This window comes from Anser cygnoides, chromosome 3 (genome assembly GCF_040182565.1).
Source record: "Anser cygnoides isolate HZ-2024a breed goose chromosome 3, Taihu_goose_T2T_genome, whole genome shotgun sequence".
Lineage (NCBI taxonomy): Eukaryota > Metazoa > Chordata > Aves > Anseriformes > Anatidae > Anser > Anser cygnoides.
The window spans coordinates 94,326,990-94,345,583 of NC_089875.1; the positions used below are offsets into that span (position 1 = coordinate 94,326,990).

An 18,594-nucleotide genomic window follows, 5' to 3' on the forward strand; every position below is an offset into this window, starting at 1 on the left:
AATGTGGCTTTGTATTTATGTGTGTATTTAGAAAATATATTTATTACAGCAACTATTTCAAAAGCAGTGGGAATAAAATTATAGCTAGTAGAAATTATAGATTCTTCAATGTCAGATCATATTGTTTCAAAATCTATCTTCAGCGTCTTCCTGTAATTGGTAAAATACCTGAATTTTTCACCTAGTACTCATCCCAGCTTGTTCTTGCTTTAATTGTGCAATGCTATAGAATATATATTTCCATATACCCGTTTATCTTCACATTGCTTTTGATCTCAGATAACTCAGCTGTTATATTTTTTGCTCTCTATTACTTTCTTTCTTTTTTTTTTTTCCTCATGTAAAAAGCTAAGAACGGTCACTGATAATTCTTGATCATGGTCAAGAAGAAGATATTTGAATATGTTTCCTATCTCAGTCCAGATTAACATTTTGAAAGCTGTAAATAACCACCAATGTTAAGTACTATATTATAATGTCCTTTCACAACTTCTGTCGAGGATTACTAATTGTTTACAGTTAGTTGTGGTTTAAACTTGGTGGGCAGTTAAGCACCACACTGCCACTCATTCACTTCCTTATCCGCAGCTGGATGAGGGGAAGAGAATCAGAAAGGCAAAAGCTACAAAACTTGTGAGTTGAGATAAAGTCAGGTGAATAAGAAAGAAAAAAATGGGGTATTGGGTTGGAATCCACAACCAAAGGGGGGAAAAAAAAATATTAAGCAAAACACAGTTGTTCTCAACTGTAGAATCATAGAATTGGAAGGGGCCCACAAGGATCATCAACACGTCTCCACACAGGACCACCCAAAAATCAAACTGTATGTTCGAGCACATTGTCCAAATGCTTTTTGAACTCCAGAAGGCTCGGTGCCGTCACGCGTTCACTGGGGAACCTGTTCCAGGGCACAGCCACCCTCTCGGTGAAGAACCTTTTCTTTACACCTTTTTCAATATCATATGTAAATTAGTATAGTGTGCTAATTTACCATCCCATTCAGTTTTGAGGTATGTCCTTAGCAGCCAGTTGTTCTTTAGCATGCATTTGTTTTTGTTTTCCTAGTAGTACATCTTTGGCTTTATTCATATACAAGGTTTTGTTTTCCGTCCTCTTTTCTGCACTAAAACATAGCCACTTACTATAAATCAATAACCTAAATTTTTGATCTCCTGAAACAGCACTCAAATCTCGTTATCATCTCATAAAAAAAAAGAACTGAAGAGGTCTATAAGTTAGCATCTTCCTTAGTTTGTAGCCCTAAAAGTCAAATATTTTTATATTTAGTACATAAATTTTTGGGTGTATTCGTATGTGTTTTTATATGTCTTCTTACATGTCTAATATGAAAAAAAAAAACAGGATATATACTGTTGTTTCAAAAATGAAAATATTTTTACTCTCAGAAATGTAACACACAGGCACAACAACATCTGAGTACAAAAGGTTATAAAAATGCCAAGGTTATTTACCAGGACAGAGTCTGGAGATGATCACAGGAATTTTTTATAACAATGTTCTTTACTCTCTGAGAAATTGAAACTTTGCAAATTTATGTTCATGTGGTATAAAGGAACTAAAAAAGCATCTTGAAGTAATGAAGCCAAATAGCTGAATGGTTTTAAGTGAAATAAAAACTTGTATAGACTACAAAACTTGGATTTTCAGGGCATGAGCACATCAGTCACAAGTTACAGTCAAAATGCAAAAATACGTAGAAAAGCATTAAGGCTGTTAGTACTAGGATGTAGGCTTAGGGAATGCTTCTGCTTGACAGAGATTGTATGTAAGTCAGTGGTGTTTATTGTATGGTCCATTATGTTCACAATGTCTGCTTGCAGCCCTATTCTGTTGAAAGGGAGATGGTCTTGAAGAGCTCAAGTTTTGCAGCTAGGAGAGTTTTCAAAAAAGTTCTTTGAAGATCACAGTCATTTCAGTCTTCCTCCTTTACTATCCTGAAATGCTTATAGGATCAAGTCTAGTGTCTGATTTTTCAGTTGAGTACACTACAGTTCATAAAAAATCAGTTGGATGTTGGGGGAATGTGTTTCTGGGATAATGAATGCAAAAATGATTATTATTTTTTTAATCAGAGGGCTGAGACTAAATACCTAGTAATCGGAAGAGGGAAAGGTTCTAGTTTGGATGAGAAGTTGGTGGGAAAATCCATGAAGACAGAGAAGGGTATTTTCTTACTTGGGTTTACAGTTGAAAATCTGAAAGTCTTGATGGGAAGATGTGATAATCTCTTTACTAGGATGTAGATAAGGAGCACTGCAAGCGAGCTGCAAGAAACATGAAAGGGAGAGGCATCCCCCAGTTAGTAAAGTGTGTTGAAGATACAAAAGGCATTGGAAGAAGGTTGTTGAGTTTTCTTTATTAAGATATGAGACAGTCTGATCCTTGATGAATGTGAAAGAGTAGGAGGAGAACGGCTGTCTCCCTTTTGTAGTGTTACTGTTACTGCTCCATGCTCTTCTGTTGTGACATCTATGCCATTTCCTTGCCATCTCCAGCACACCGACACGTTGGGGAGCCCCTCGGTTGCCATTAGTATCAAAAATCACCCAAATGTGGCATGTATGGGGTAATTTTCCCTTTTCTTGGGTGCGTGGAGGCATTGTTTATAGCTTGGTAGTACAGTCTGTAAAGCAGAGCTCCAAGAGCTTCATCCCAGTGTGCCTGAACGTACCTGGCACAATCATAGCTAAGAAACAGAACTGGCAGGAAATTTTTTAAGTCAAATGTTAGCTCTATGGTATTGTAGTTGGTCTCTCACACCAACTTTGCAGAATATTTGGATGTTTATACTACAGCAAGAAGATTTTTACTAAAGTTTTCATACTTCCAACAAGAATTGAAAAGATGGCAGGTTTCAAATTAAATGACAGTCAACATTGGAAGAGGATGACAGACTGTGTAGGTTACAGTTATGAATGATTACTAACCTTTCTGTGTCTAGAAAGTGACAGTTCACAAATTTAGTACATTTTTCTCTTGGAAATAGCTGCATGATAATGTCTATTCAGAATAGATGGGATTCCTCTCGTGAATATAAGGGATTAATGCCAGGGACATACTTGGCCTAATTTGTTCAGACAATGTTAGTATATAGGTGCTGAACTCAAAGAAGAAATTTTAGCATGTGAATATAAAATTATGTTTTAAAAAAACTATCAAATATATTTTCCATGAGTGCACTTTAGCAAGAACATTTGAACTAGCTCCTACTATTTATGAATCTGTTCTCTTTGTTAGAACTAATTCTTCAAAATAACTTTAATTTTTATTTAATTATCTTTCCTATGTGAGAAATACGCATTTTCACCTTTAAGCCTGTTGTACCAGTAATCACTGTAATGATTATAATCTGTATTCACAACAAATCTCACAAATTCCTTTCAGGGTGGAAAAGACAAAATGGACTTGTACTCCATGTGTGAAACATTAACACTAGGAAGAATATAAAGTCCATTTTGCCGATTAATAATGCTAAAGCTTTCCTAGTAAGGGCAGAGTATGGAGATAGCAGTAGAAGGCATTTTTATTCCTTCCATCAGATTTACTCTTTCTTGGCAGACTCTAATCTTAATTACATCTCATGATACCTATTTAAAAAAAAAAAAAAAAAACTTAAGCACAAAGTTAGAGTTCTGTAGCTTCTTTTCTATTTTTTCCCACAGTGCAAAAATTAATTGGAGACTAATAGACACTTTTTATCATTTTCGTCTGGTAACCAGATCTTCATTGGTGGCACTTAATCACTGATTTATACCTGATTTTTATTTTTGTTTTTTTGCGAGTTTGACTCGTTAAAGCACTTTTTTTTTTTAATTTATTTACAGTCCAACTCAACCCTTCAAAATCTTTCTCCTCTTTTCTATTAATAGACATTTCAAATTGAATTATTTCTCTGTAGAGTAGAAAGAGTCATTAAGAAAAAGCAGTGGTTATGTTGTTGAATTCCAAGGAATCTAAATCAACAACAAAGTTGAAAATAGTGAGCGTGAACAACCCATGCCTCATATATTCTGTGCCTGAACATCGCTTCATGTATACTTCAGGAATTTTGGTGCCTGTACTTCAGTTACACCTAAAGACCACTTGCAGCCTAGCATTGTCTTAAGGAGAGGTCAGCTTGAAACAGCTGTACAGTGTATTGGGGCAGAAATGAAGGAAGATGACTGTGAAGTTCATGCTGGACTCAAAGGTGTGAGAGAACTGAGACTGAGAAACAAAGCTTCATTTAATGAAACATTATGTAAGGGCTCATCCTGATATTCCAAAAACCCCTATACGCACCACAGAAAAAAAAAAAAAAAATGTACAGAATATGGAGCAAGCTGCACTGCATGCATAATGATGTTTACAACTGAGAATAGGAGCAAGCTTAATTTCCTTGAATTTTAGTCCTCTAAAAACTAAACGGCTAGTCCAACTCTCCCATTTAATTTCATTGTGCACTCATTGCCACCTCTAGGTAATTCAAGATAAGTGCTGTCTGAGACAGATGATACAGGTTACCCTTTGAGGCTGCTTCTCTCTTTCCTCTCTTTCTCTCTATCCATTATAAAGGGAGTATATACACCTTAAACTATCTTCTTAATTTTTAATTACCTAACATTAGTGGAGATGTGTTAGACTGACTTCCCTAACAAAGCAGTATCTGAATTCTACTCTTTTCCTTCACTGCCCCCTAGAAGTTTTGGAGTGGGTTGATAAATTATGTCAGCTGTAGTTTCAACAAAATTGTGTATGTGTAGAAAATAATTTTAAAAGTTTTTCATTGTGCATGAACACCTTGTCTAGAATACTAATAATAGTTATTTTCTTCAATTTATGTAGTTACTCTGAGGAGTTTTTTTCATTAATTCATTATGAATATTTGACTTGATTGTCTGAGAGTAGGTCTGCAAGCCTTTGCAAAAGACAAGAGACCGCATGACAGAAAAACATTTCTTGGTGTTAATAATATGTATGACTAGTTCTAATTTAGCAGTTAGATGAGAATTTTTCCTTTTTTCATAATCAACCAAACAACTGTTGGTGCAGTATAATGGAATTAACCTATTGGATACTTCTAAGAGTTGCAGGAGATTTGATTGCTATTCTGTGGCCTTGTACTAACGTTCTCATTCATTATGACTATTAAATATATTGTTACATCTAGGATGGACTTTCAAATATGCTGTAGGAAAAGAAAATCTCTTCATATAATGTACATGTTGGATATTTCTCTGCAATTTGATAATTCTGAGTATGCAAATAGTTAAAAAAAAAGGAACACTGCAGTGATTCCTGTTTTCAAAACTCTCTGAGGTTATAGCTGCAAGTTATAGGAATGAAAGGAAGATGTAAAGTATGTTTTTTCCCAGTACATCTTGTCTTTTGAAACGTAATTTTCCTAATCATTTATTAACACATTAAATTATGCACTGGGTCTTTTTTTCCCACAATCAAGTAATGGATTTTCACTACATTGCCATTGCATTCATTGAGCTGTTCAAGCAAAAATTAATTCAATGGCATTGTGGTAGTAGATCAATGTACCATAAATAAAGGTAGATTAGGAGCAGAATAACGTAACAAAATCTATTCAATTTCAAGATGTTAATCATCTAAAGGAGCTATAATTTTTTTCTTTTTGAATATATTATGCAGTAATGGAAGCATATCTGAATATGAAAGTATTATCAATGATGAACCTTTAACCCTTGATCTGTCTTTCAGAATCAGGCTATCAATATGTATCAACTTCAAATGAAAGGTTACAACCATCTATCTCAACCAACTTTCTAACGGGTTTATAATAGGCAAATCAAATTTAGTCAGATGATTTTGAAATCTGCTACTGTTATATTTCTGAACTAATATTGAAATATCTTATTAGCAAAAGATTATTTTTTTAAAACTATTTGATGTCAGGTTTATTTTCCTTCAGTGAGTATGTTACACCTAAGGAGAGGATAGAAGATAGCAACAATGAATGCCAGCAGTATGAATGAATGACCTTAGATTATTTATGAAGTGAACTATTTTGAGTAATAAATTATTATTTGAGTAATAAACAGCTATTGAACAGAACTGTTCTAGGATTTTTTTTGTTTGTTTGTTTGTTTTTAAGATCAGAAATGTCTGCCTTAAAATTCATAAGAACACCAAATCTATTGTCTGTGGTGATAAATGCTTTCACATATCTCATTGTCAAAACCAAATTAGTAAATTTGAACTGAGAACTTTAACCCTTGAAATACAGATTTGGACCTACTAAGTAACGTGTGATTGTTATTAAAATGAGTTTTCAAAGATAACTGCTATTGTTTTTGTAAGAGTATGTAGTGCAAAAAACATTAGTGGTCTATACACTTAAATACTACCCACTTCATTAATAAGTCCTCTCTCTGATTTTTTGTATATTTAAAATTCAATAAGACTTCGTAGGAGAACACTTTTTTTTTTTTTTTTGCATGGAAGCTAATACAATTTCTTATCAGCAGCTTTGAAAAGATTGGGAATATGTACATGATAGAGTGACAAGGCAGCTGGTTATGAGAGGAAAAATTGGAATTGCTCATTTACCAAAAAAAACTTAAATTCAGGACTATCACATTTTAACGCTCACCATTTTTTGCTAAAGGGATCAGGAAAATGAAAAGATAGATAGTTACGAAATGACCTCTGTTTATAACGATGTGGAATAGAAATGTGATGTTACAGGGATGGTCTCTTCGTTCAGATACAAGATGAAAAATCATTTTAGAGTTGCAAATGAAGTAAAGTCAAGGTATATTATTGTGTAGTACTACCATCCTTCCTGCCAGTGCTTTCTAAGAATTGCTTGTTAAGAGCAGATTAAGAATTGTCTTTCCTAATGCCAAGTTACAGGGAAAAATGTCTGGTATTTAGATCTTCTATAGTAGAATAGATGAACTAGTGCTCTCTGTTCTTGAATTCAGATTTTGGCAGCGTATTCACAAGACACATGTTTTTGGAGAGTTTTAAGTTCTTACGTGTAGTGAGTTCATGTAAGGTACCACTGATCAGAGAATCTGACACTGGAAATGAGCCAGATTATCCAGAGCTGCTGTTTGCTGAATGCTTGCATGTGGTGGAGGATGAACATGGCAGAGAATTGCCCTCTAATTTGTACCAACATATAGCGTATTGCAAGTACTACTGCACCAAGATCTGCTCAAACAGAAATGTACAGCAGCCCCTCTCAGAGAGAGAGTTTTCCTGAGGATACCTGCCAAGTCCAGTTTCTTCAGTAATATCCACTACTGCAAGATAGCAGTACTCTAAGGCTGCTGGGGCTGTGGCCACAGACTTCTAAACAGAACCTGGGTTGTTACTTCATTCCTTTTGCCTTAATTAAGAAGCTGAGTGTATATTGTGAAAAAAGCAGTTTCCTCAAATGTGTACAATAGTTGTAAATAGCTAACATTCATATTAATATGAATATTACTCTATTAATCTTCATTAAGCAAAAACATTTCCCGTGATCTTAAAGAAACTATTTGTAGCTGTGTTAACAGATGTTCTTTGAACTCCTGTTTTTGATCTTTTGCTAAATACTCACGCATACACCAGGAAAAGGTTAGTGCCTCTCTGCTTCTTCCTTGCTATAGATTATTTTCTTTAAAAAAAACTGCCAGTAGTTGGGGTGCACAGTAATGAGAAAAGGCTATAGGAACTTTTCATTCACTGTTCACTATGAAGTAGCAGTTGCTATTTTGAGTTGAGACTGAGATACTTAAGTAAATACAGGTGTTTTTGTGAAATGGAGAGCCAGAGGAATTGATCTAACTTCTGGCTTCTGGACTCTTACACTCTGGCAGATGACTTTTTGCCTTAAACATTCTTCTTCTCTCCCGCACAGCACGCCTGACCCACACACCCTAAAAATCAGGATAGTGATCTTGCTAAAACAAGGTTACATATCCCTAGGTATTTGTTGATTGTCAATTAGTACTTCATAAAGTACTTCGAGAGGTTCAGATGTAAGTTGTGTGGCACTAATTTGCAGGAAAACTACCAGCAGAAAAACATACCACCATATCTTCCATAATGGATATGATCATAAAGATTTCAAATAATTTTATGTCTAACATCATTTACCAAAAGCCCTTGAATTTTAATTTCAGTTAGAGAAAATAAGTATTACAGTTAGATCGCTACCAAGACATATATCATTTTAATTCTGCATTTCTCTTATGGGAAACGTGTGCTATTCATCTTTCTAATAACTGTGTACAAAAAAATTCCTCTTGAACTTTGTTTCTCCACTTAATTATTCTGCTTGCAAGTTGACCCTCACAGCCTTCTTGCCTTGCCACAATTACAGACGTTATTGAAGTAACGTGTTACATTATAACCACTCTTTTTGGCATTTGCACTTATAATTAATTCCAGTGTGATACTCTTTGTTGATTAATATAATGAATGTGAATAAAAAAATATATTAAACAATGTATGTGAATAAAAACAGTTTATCTGGAATTGACAGTATGAATAGATAAATTATTAGTTGCTTTGAGTTTAGAATTCAAAGCTTAGTCGTAACTGTTCTGTTTTTTACACAGGTGATAGATGTGAAGCAAATATAGATGAATGTATTTCTGCTCCTTGCCTAAACAATGGAAGTTGTATCGATGACATCAGTTCCTATACATGTCACTGTAGGAGAGGTTTCATTGGAACAAACTGCGAGATCAATGTTAATGAATGCTTGCCAGATCCTTGTCTTCATGGAAGGTGGCTATTTTTATTTAATTATTATTATCTCCAAGATAATGTACTTAACTAGCAATATTTAAGATTTAATGACATAAGAAGGGTGATAAATACTTTTTAAATTATTTTTTCCATAAAGTAAGAGTACAATCACACTTAAAGATGACAGATGTTGCCTGTTAAAGCTAATGTAATATACTGTAAAATTGTCTCAGTCCCTCTTTCATTTGTGTTCATTAGCATAAGCTGGTTTTCAGTAAATGTGGATTAATTAGACTTTAATATACTTAAAAGCAAATCTTTATCTGTTACATCCAACAGGTTGAAATTGGGAGGGGTCTTTTAATATGAGAATCAGTATTCTTGTAAAACCCCTTAGCACCAATTATATGCACACTTGAAACCCATTAGGAAAACTAGTGAAAAATTCCTTGGATTGCAGAAGTTTGCATCAGACTGCTAATTTAAAATGTATAGAATGATTCTTTAAGTGCTGAACCTAGAATTAGATAGCCTCATCTGAATAATACTGTTTTGTATTTCAGATGTATAGATCTCATTGATGGATATCAATGCTCTTGTGAAGCAGGATGGACCAGCACAAGATGTGAGATAAATATTAATGTAAGTCTTCAAATCTTATTTTAATTATAGGGGAAAGGGTAATATGCCACTCGAAACTCACTTGTTTAATGTAACTTCTGAATGTGTCAGTATATTGAAAATGCATGAAAAATTCAGTTGTTTCAAATCCATTCTGAAAAGCTCATTATTGTTACTCATATGAAACTGCATTTAAAAGAAAATTGAGAAAATGTCTAAAGAACTTTAAACCATGAGTAATAAATCTGAAAAGCCACAGCAAACTAAGCCAGCATTCTCTGAAAATAATTCATACTTTCAGTTTGGTATGGTAATACAAAACTATCTTACATTGCTAAGCCCATGTGCTGTAGCTTAACTGTATAGTTAAATATTAAAGCCCAAGATGCAATTTTCTATACTGAAAGTCAGCATGACTTACATTTAGAATTTCAAGTTCCATATATTATAGAATTCCATGGTATAAAACAATGGCGTATAAAATGCACTACCTGTTTCCTCCTGTTAAGGGAAAGAATGTAGTTGCATTATCATGGGGAAGGTAAGTGTATATTCATGTCTGTGCTGTGAAGATTCCAGTGGTCAGCAAACAAGATTGTAGAAGATCTTGGCACCTGGCATAACAATGAACAGCTCTTAGAAAGTTGGCTGCAGTTTGGAGAAAGTATTACATTTGTTCAGACTTTTTCAGGTTTTGTGCCAAACAGAGTTTAATCAGATTATGGTATTTGGACATTTTGAATGTATTTGTTCTCACAAGAAAGTCTGGCTTGAGGTCTGCCTCCCTTTTGAGCTATCTGACTTTTAAAATTGTGCTTCTGAATTGCCAAAAACACATCCCAAAATTTTATCCAAACCTTTTTTAAACTTATTTATGCATGTAGGGACCATTCATGTTAAATACAGCTAAAAAGTATCAGACAACTAAAATGCCCTATATTACATAAAGGAAGTGTAGTCTCTAACTTTCCTGTTGAAAATGCATGGCAGTCTCACACCAGGAGTAAGTGTGGCTGGAATGCTATCTTCCAACTTCCATTATAGTAAGAAAAAATAAGTAATTCAGTTCAGCAGAGTGTGCATTGTGATATGATATTGCAGACCTATATGATCATCAGTTCTTGGGAATGCTAATACAGCATACTGTTGGGTAATATTTTCTCTGGCAACATCCATAATTTACACTTTCCTCCATTTTGAGAGAATGAAACATTAAATGACCTGTAGACAACTGCATAAAATCATATTCAAAAGATAACCACATTTCATACTGAGATGTTTGAAAATGTATAGATTAGAAATTCACAGGAAGAAACAATATACATATACATTTGACAGAGAAGTCTGTCAGAGTGATGGCTTCATTCTATTTGCATGCACTGTGCTTCGCAGATTAGACTATGCTGCAGGTGTCATATTTTTAAAGGCTCTAATACTGCATTCATCCTGCTCAGACATATTTCATGCCTATCTAAGTCTTACAGAGATCAACAAGGCTTTTTGACTCTGTAGGAGTGTGTACATCTAGATAATGATGCTAGAATGGTGCTCTAAAATTGTTTTTCTCTGGATTAGCATCAGCCAGTTTCTTTGTTTGAAAAAAGAACAACCAGGAGTAAATATGTAAATACAATTCAGTATTTTTTTCACTTGATGTATGTCTTTGTATTAAGGTATATGCAACTCAATATGTTGAGTGTAGGTAACAAGGTTTTAGTTTTGGTTTTGGGGGGGGCTGCAGATGTGGTCTCTGTGAAAGAAGCCAGGGGCTGCCCTATGAATGACAGATGGTTCTAGCCAGCTCCAGTGGACCCACTGCAGGACACATATGAGCCCATCAGCCAAGCTGGTGACACATCTGTAGAAATACAATTAAACAGTGTAAAAGTAGCAGTGCACCAGAGAGAGTAATAAAAAAAAATAAGTCTGAGAAATGATCCTGAGAACACCAAGATCAGAGAAGGAGCAGAAGGAGGTGCTCCAGGTGCCAGAGCAGAGCAGCCTATGGAGAGGGTCATGGTGGAACAGTTACTACCCTAAAGCCCATGGAGAGGACCACTCTAAAGCAGATGCCCACACTGCAGCCCTCTGGAGGACCCCACATCACAGAAGGTGGACATGCCCTGAAGGAAGCATACCGCCCCCCCCCCTCGTTCCCTGCATGCTACTCATGGTGGGAGGAGGAAGAGGTAGAAGAGTGGGGAAAGACAGAATAAAGTTAAGCCTGGGAAGAAGGAGTTGGAGGGAAGGTGGTTTTATTTATTTTTTCTCACCATCCTACTCTAACTGCAAGCAAGTTAAATAATCAAGTTAAATAATTTCTCCAAGCTGAGTCAGTTTTACTCATGATAGTAATTGATAAGTGACCTCCTTGTCGTTATCTTCAACCCGTGATATTTTTCATGTTATTTTCTCTACCTGTCCCATTTAGGAGGGAGAATGAGAGAGCAGATGAGTGGGCATCAGGCAGCCAGGTACGATCAGCAAGTAAGCTGATCAAAATAGCCCATATGTTTGTGTTTTTATATATATTTCCTTAGAGATAACAGGGTATTTTTCAATTTTTCCTCTTGGATTTTTTTCATCCTTTACATATGTTTGAAATATAGTTTACAAGGAAATGCACTGCAAGACTTTCTCAGGTTGTCTAATACCTTATAAAAAAACTAAACATTTTATAACTTACAACCTCTAACCTTTGCATATGAAATGCATAGTGTGGATGTAGGAACTTCAGTTTCTATTACAGTTGTCATTGTTTTTTTCTTGTATAGAATTCATGGAAGAAAGAGAAAAACCTATCAACAGAGGTAAATAGATTGCTAATACTAGAATATTATTGATACACATCCTTTCTAATTTATTTTGGCTGCTTTGTGGTAGTGACAGTCATTGGCAATTGTGTTTCTTCCATGCTTAGCGAATGCATGGTCATAATGCTGTCTCATACCGTTAAAAACGGTAAGAAAAAGTGTTTTGTGTCCTTACACAGTAGGATATGTAGTGTGTAGGTGCTCTTGCTTGCATTTGGTAGGAGGTTGTGATCAGACTATCTGGGAAAAGAAATAGATTGTTCAGTTAGAACAGATGGATGGGAGTGAGGATTACATCCTAGAATTACTTTTGTCTGGCTTTGCTAATCTTTTTTCTCTACTTTCATAGAAGATAGAAACGAGGGAAATCAGGAAAAACAACAAATGTTGTATACAGAGACACCACAGCTGATGTTCATGTGGAGACACAGAGCAATATTCTGACAGTCCAAGCAGATAAGCAATTATTCACTAGGACTTGCCAGATTGCACAGAAGACATGAGACCTGACAGCTATTAATTACGTGTGATTTGGAGTTGGGAAGAACAGTAGGATTCAGCTTGCCTAACGTGAGGTGTCTTTGTGAAAGCTAGTTGTCTGTATACTTACAGTCAACAAAAATGTGAATATTGAGTGAAATCTACAGAGCTGTTCAGCTGATTTTGAAAGGGAGATCTACGTTTCATTAGCGAGTCCAGACTCCACTGGCTAATGACTGGTTCTTAACCAACTAACCATAGGTAAGCCAGAGGGTAGGATTGCCTCCTGAGATCTCTTTGTAAGTGCATAGCATGTACTTTATGACAACTGTTGGTGAACATAGGGAGAGCCTCCACAAGCTGGATGTTACAGTGTGTGCACGTGTTGGACTTCTTTACACTATTGAGTATTTTCTACCTATTGCTAATTAGTGTAAAAAGGGGTTGAGTAAGGTAAGTAGTTTCTTCAAAGAAGCTAACATAATGTAATAGATTTCTTCTCTTAATGTAAGAGAGGCTGAACTAGAGATTGTCTTAAATGGAGATGTAGTAGAGGAATACAGAATAGAAATTAGAACAGTAACGAGTAATGGAGAAGTAGAGAAATGGATGAGACCTACAAGAATATTGCAGAGTTGCTTTGCTTCCAAGGTAATAAAAGCCCCCTGCTTCTATAGACTACAGAAGCCTTAGGACCTTCTCTGACAGGCAGATACCTGATCTCTTACATAAGAAAAGTGTGTTAGTTTATATCACAGTATGCTCTTGCATCAAGGATGTTCTAGAGTATGTTAAAAAATAGGACTGTTCAATTAGTAGATACATAGGCAGCTAGACGCCTTGGATGTAAATCATCATTATGTCTAGAGACATTACTTCGGGAAGGATCTGAGACCTGTGGCCTGTGTTGAAAACTAGTGATGGAGAAAAGTGTAGGAGGGGTGTTACCAAATCTTTAAATTCAGGCTGAACAGGAAAAGGAAGTCTAAGGCATGCTTCTAGCTATTGTTGAAAGGCTGCCAGTTCCACATGAGACCAAAGAGACAGATGGAGATTTGGCTCCAGTACAGGAGTAATATGATGGTGTAGACAGAAGAAACTGAAAGACAATTGAAAATGGAAAACCTTTTGAAATTGGAGGAACCTGGACAAGAATGGATTGCACCTTTATCATTATGGAATTGGGTTAGTGAATTAAAATAAAAATTGATATAGGGGAGTCTTGAAACTAGATGCTTAGGAAATGCTGACAGGTATAAAAGAGCACTGTTGAAGAGTGACAATTTTTTAAAATATGAATGAGACTAATGCTCAGTATGCTTCTGAAAAGACAAGCATCTGACTCAAGACATGTTAATGACAGCTGCTGTCTATTAGTGACTACAGCAGAGTTGGGTATATGAATGTAGTATGAGAGAGCATGCAAAATTAATATAGCAGAGGGACATTCAACTTCAGGAAAGGAGACTCAGTAGAAATGAGGCATGTAATTGTCAGGTGATTTAAGAGGAAAAAAACAAATCCACAAGAAACCTACAAGCAGCCTAGGGGCTATTAACAAATAATGTGTTAAAAGCCCAGCTAAAATGTGTTTCCCAATTCAAGAACACAAAGGGGTCTAAAACCCCTGAATGAATTAATGGGAAACTTAAGAAGGCTGCCACAGGGGTTTTAACTCGAATTTTAACAAACAGAAAGCTTGTCCAAATTAGGAAAACAGAGAAGTTCATAAGACATTAGTTTAAATGTTAGTTGAAAATTCAAAAACCTGAAAAATAAATTGAAATGTGCCTTGTTAAAGAATATTCTTGTAAAAAGCTCTTTACATTTATCAAAGCCAGGAAGCCAAGTTGGGAACTGGTGAGATTGCTTGGGGGCAAAAGTTAAAGGTAGGCACTCAAACAGCATAAGGTCATAGCACGAAGAATCTCATTGAATTCTTTGCAACAGTCCTTACTACTGAAGATGCTAGGGAGGTTCCCACACCTGACGCTTGTATCATCTAACTGAATTTGAAGCAAGTACTCAGGAACTACTGAGCAGGGTACATAACCAAGGCATACATGAGTCATCCTGACCAGATGGCATTAACCCAATACTTCCAAAGGAAGTCAGAAGTGAAATTGTTGACATGCTTGCCAAGGTCTGTAATGTATTACAACAAACAGAAATCCAGAAGATTTCGACTGTAATCCCATCTACTAAACTATTTGCTTTTTGTGCTACTGTAAAAACTAATTACTGTGGGCAGTTTTATAAGATTTTACAAGAAAAATAGATTCCACAGAAGAAAACAAAAAGGTTTTACAGTAAGTTTGTAACTTGATATGACTCCGATGGCATACTGAGCCAAGGCTGTGAATATTTGTTTGAGCTTTGAAATTATACTTAGTAACTTTTGATAATGATTTTGCTATTTTTTGAATTACATCTTTTCAATTATAATTAGTTAAATCATCGGTCCATTAATTGATAGATTATTAATATATTCTGCTAATGAGCAAAGATAAAAAAGTAGAAGTAGAGAGCAGTACAAGTAAATACAAATTAAGAAGACTAAAATAAGTTAATGGAATAGAAAAAAAAAAGCCGGAAAGTTGGAACTGTGAATTGTGATCTTTGTATAAACAAAACAAAGATGATTTATGTTTGCCAACACCAAATTCAATTAATATTGCAAAAGACTACTTCTAGACTCAGAAGTCCTGGCAGTCTATAAAACTATCCCCAACTTTCCTATGGGATGTATAATTCAATTAGTTTATGTAAAGCTCACTAATAAATCATCCTATATATTTCCCTATAAGTTCTCCAGCTGGGTATAAGTTGTTTTCTCACAATTCCCTGTGGGTATCTGAATTTACATTCTGTCAAAGCAACTGCAATAACGGCAGGAAATCTAAGTGCCCTTGGATATCCTTAAAAAATCAAACCTTCCCAAGTTTAAGTACTGTGAAAATAAATTCCCTTTTAAAATACTGGGTTTAGCTATACTATTTGGGTGGCAGCAGCAAAATAAAACTTCTTTCGGATATACGCAAAAAGTAGGTTTATATGCTCAAGGGTAAAAACACATATTTGCACTGGAAATCGCACAAACTATACTCCTGTCTAATTTTACCCAAACAGTAATTTGTGGCTAGTTTTCTTGGTTTGAATTTGATGACTTCCACATCAGCTGTATCAGAGGGAATAGCTATGATGTGAACACACAAACGTTTCTACATGTTCTTGTTTGCAATATTACGCATTAATTGATAATCAAAAAGTTAGCATTTATCAATAAATATTTGATAGAATGGGGCTCATATACATTGGTTAGTATAAATTATTTATTCTGTCCAGAATTGTCTTAATGTGGCTTTTTTCACTGTGATAGCACTTAAAAACTTAGAAGGAATGATTGTATGAAATACAGCTCAAAAGCATTCTTTAAAATTTTAATATATATTTTTAAATTTTAAATTCTAAAAGGAATCGCGAGTAGGAAGCAAATACTTACATCTGTAAGATTTCTTATATAAAATATATTTGCATTTCTCCAAGATTAATCAGGAGGAGTAAGCATAGTTTCAAGAGTATTAGCAGTAATCAAACCATCTCTATATAAACAAAAATCGACCAAAATTTGAGCCTCTTGCATATCAGACATTAAAAAGTCTATTACTCCTTTCCTAATCTCCAGACTCAGTTTCTTGCACTTGCCGTAGACATGAATGAATAAATAACGTGCTTTAAAGCTGTGTTGGCACTGTATTGTTGTTTCTCTCCTCAGGAATGTGAATCTGTTCCCTGCATTAATGGAGGTTCTTGTCAAGATTTGGTTAATGCATTTGTTTGTATTTGCCTGAGTGGATACACGGGCAAGTTCTGTGAAGTTGATATTGATGTCTGCAGTGAACCTACACTGAGCTCAGTTCTGTGTTACAACGGAGGTGTATGTGCTGATGGTCCTGGAAGAACTTTTCACTGCAGGTTAGTAAGAATGCTGCCATTTAACTGCTGTAGTTAATAACCATCGATTTGCTAAGATTTCAGGGCAGTGTTGCTCTGTGCACTATAAGAACACAATTGGATTTGACACCACTTAAGGGACTTAGCAGACTGAAAATGTTATAAAATAATCAGAGTTAATTATTGCAGTTTGATGATGTGGCCACATACCATTTCAGACTTTCTGTAACTCAGAAAAACATCACTTTTTAATATTGAAGCTCTTAAGAATTTAGAAAATTAATGCAACTGCTTAGTCTGGTGCTCAAAAATATTATTTTAAGCCATTCATTGTTTAACATCAGGCCCTTTATTTTTATCTTCTAGTTATCTTCTGCATTATTATCTTCTAGTACTTTTCAGAATTATATGTGGAAACTTAAAGCATAAACAGAGCCTAAAAATTGAAAATCAGTGTTTAAAGATACATATATGCTCCTGTGTTTTGTACTCAGAGCTATTAATTTGCAAATTTACATAACAGTTTGTGTATTATCTGTGCAGAGTCATGTGTCCAAAGAAATGTGCTGTGATCCAGCATCATCATTCCCTGGCTAAATACATACACTCTCATAGCTTAAGCACTTTACTATAGCAAAACTCTCTTAAAATTAAACTACTTCATAGACTGTATACATTATTCTTTACTACATATAATAAATGCATCAGCTCAGAATTGTTATCTAGGTTCCTGATCCATTGCTATACTTCTAGAAATATCAAATACTAAGAAAACACTTTATAAACTTATATGACAATGAAGCAGAAATATCTTCCATATACAATCATGTGCTCGATATCTGGATTTTGTTTTATGTCCAGAAGTGAAGCTTAAGGATGATAGTTTTATTTAAAAAATAACTGTAGATGATGAGGCAAGAATAATGATTATTAGCTGGATGTAACAATTTGATAGCTTTATAATGTACAGTCAGAGATGAAACTATAAGAAATGTTTAAATATGTGACGTACCTTCATCAGAGTCACCATGGTACTAAAATGAAGCTAAGGTTGAAATGTCATTTCCAACTAACCCTGTAATTTTCAAGTCTCTTAGAAAATACGTGAAGCTAGTGGAAATATGTTAAAATATCTCAAAGGATATGAAGCAGTCTTTCTGCATGAAATAGGGGACTGAATATCTTGCCATGTGAAAACCAACATTACTGGAGAGTAACGTTTCTCATTTCTATTTTGTCATAACACTGTCTGAAATATGTTCTTTCATTTAGTTTCTCTCTTTTATAAGGTACTTGGACATGTTATATTAGTGTTTAATAAATGTCAAATTGTTCTATTTCCTTACTGCACACTGCAGTAGTTCTTGACCACTATTTTTTGACCAGCCTAACTCAGCATTTCCAGTCTTTACTGCATTGTGAGCCTCTCCTCATTATTCTTGTTTTCTAGTCCCTTCACCAGCTTTGTTGCTGTTTTCTGCACACGCTAAACCTTGAGTGTGGAGTTAGCTAACTCCAGATCCTTCTTGTAGTGAGGGACCCAAAACTGGACATGATATTGGAGGTTCAGTCTATCCAGTGCCGTGTACAAGGGGACAATCCCTTCCCCAGACCTGCTGGCCACACCATTTCTGACAAAGGCCAGGATGCCGCTGGCCTTCTTGCCCACCTGGGCACACTGATGGCTCATGCTCAGACAGCTGCCAACCAGCACCCCCAGGCCCTTGCCTGATGGGCTTCCCAGCCACTCTTCCCCAAGCCTGTAACGCTGCATGGGGTTGTTACGACCCAAGTGCAGGACCTGGCACTTAGCCTTGTTGGGTGTCCTGCGACTGGACTCAGCCCATCGATCCAGCCTCTCCAGATCCCTCTGCAAAGCCTTCTTACCCTCAGGCAGGTCAAGAGCCCTGCCTAACTTGGTACTATTTGCAAACTTACTGAGGGTGCAACTCAATCCCCTCATCCAGATCACAGACAAAACTGTTAAACTAAAGTGGTCCCAGTACCAAGC

At 35.5% G+C, this 18,594-nt stretch overlaps 1 protein-coding gene across 3 annotated transcripts in view; it reads left to right on the forward strand.

The window, feature by feature from the left end:
• The window catches only part of EYS (eyes shut homolog), a 953,299-nt gene that overhangs the window by 489,044 nt on the left and 445,661 nt on the right, over nt 1-18,594 (forward strand). For all 3 annotated transcript variants that reach the window (XM_066994734.1, XM_066994735.1, XM_066994736.1), the window contains 3 exons: nt 8,583-8,754; nt 9,279-9,357; nt 16,405-16,604. In XM_066994734.1, the coding sequence (XP_066850835.1) occupies nt 8,583-8,754; nt 9,279-9,357; nt 16,405-16,604 (451 nt within the window). The remainder of the gene's footprint in view (nt 1-8,582; nt 8,755-9,278; nt 9,358-16,404; nt 16,605-18,594) is intronic.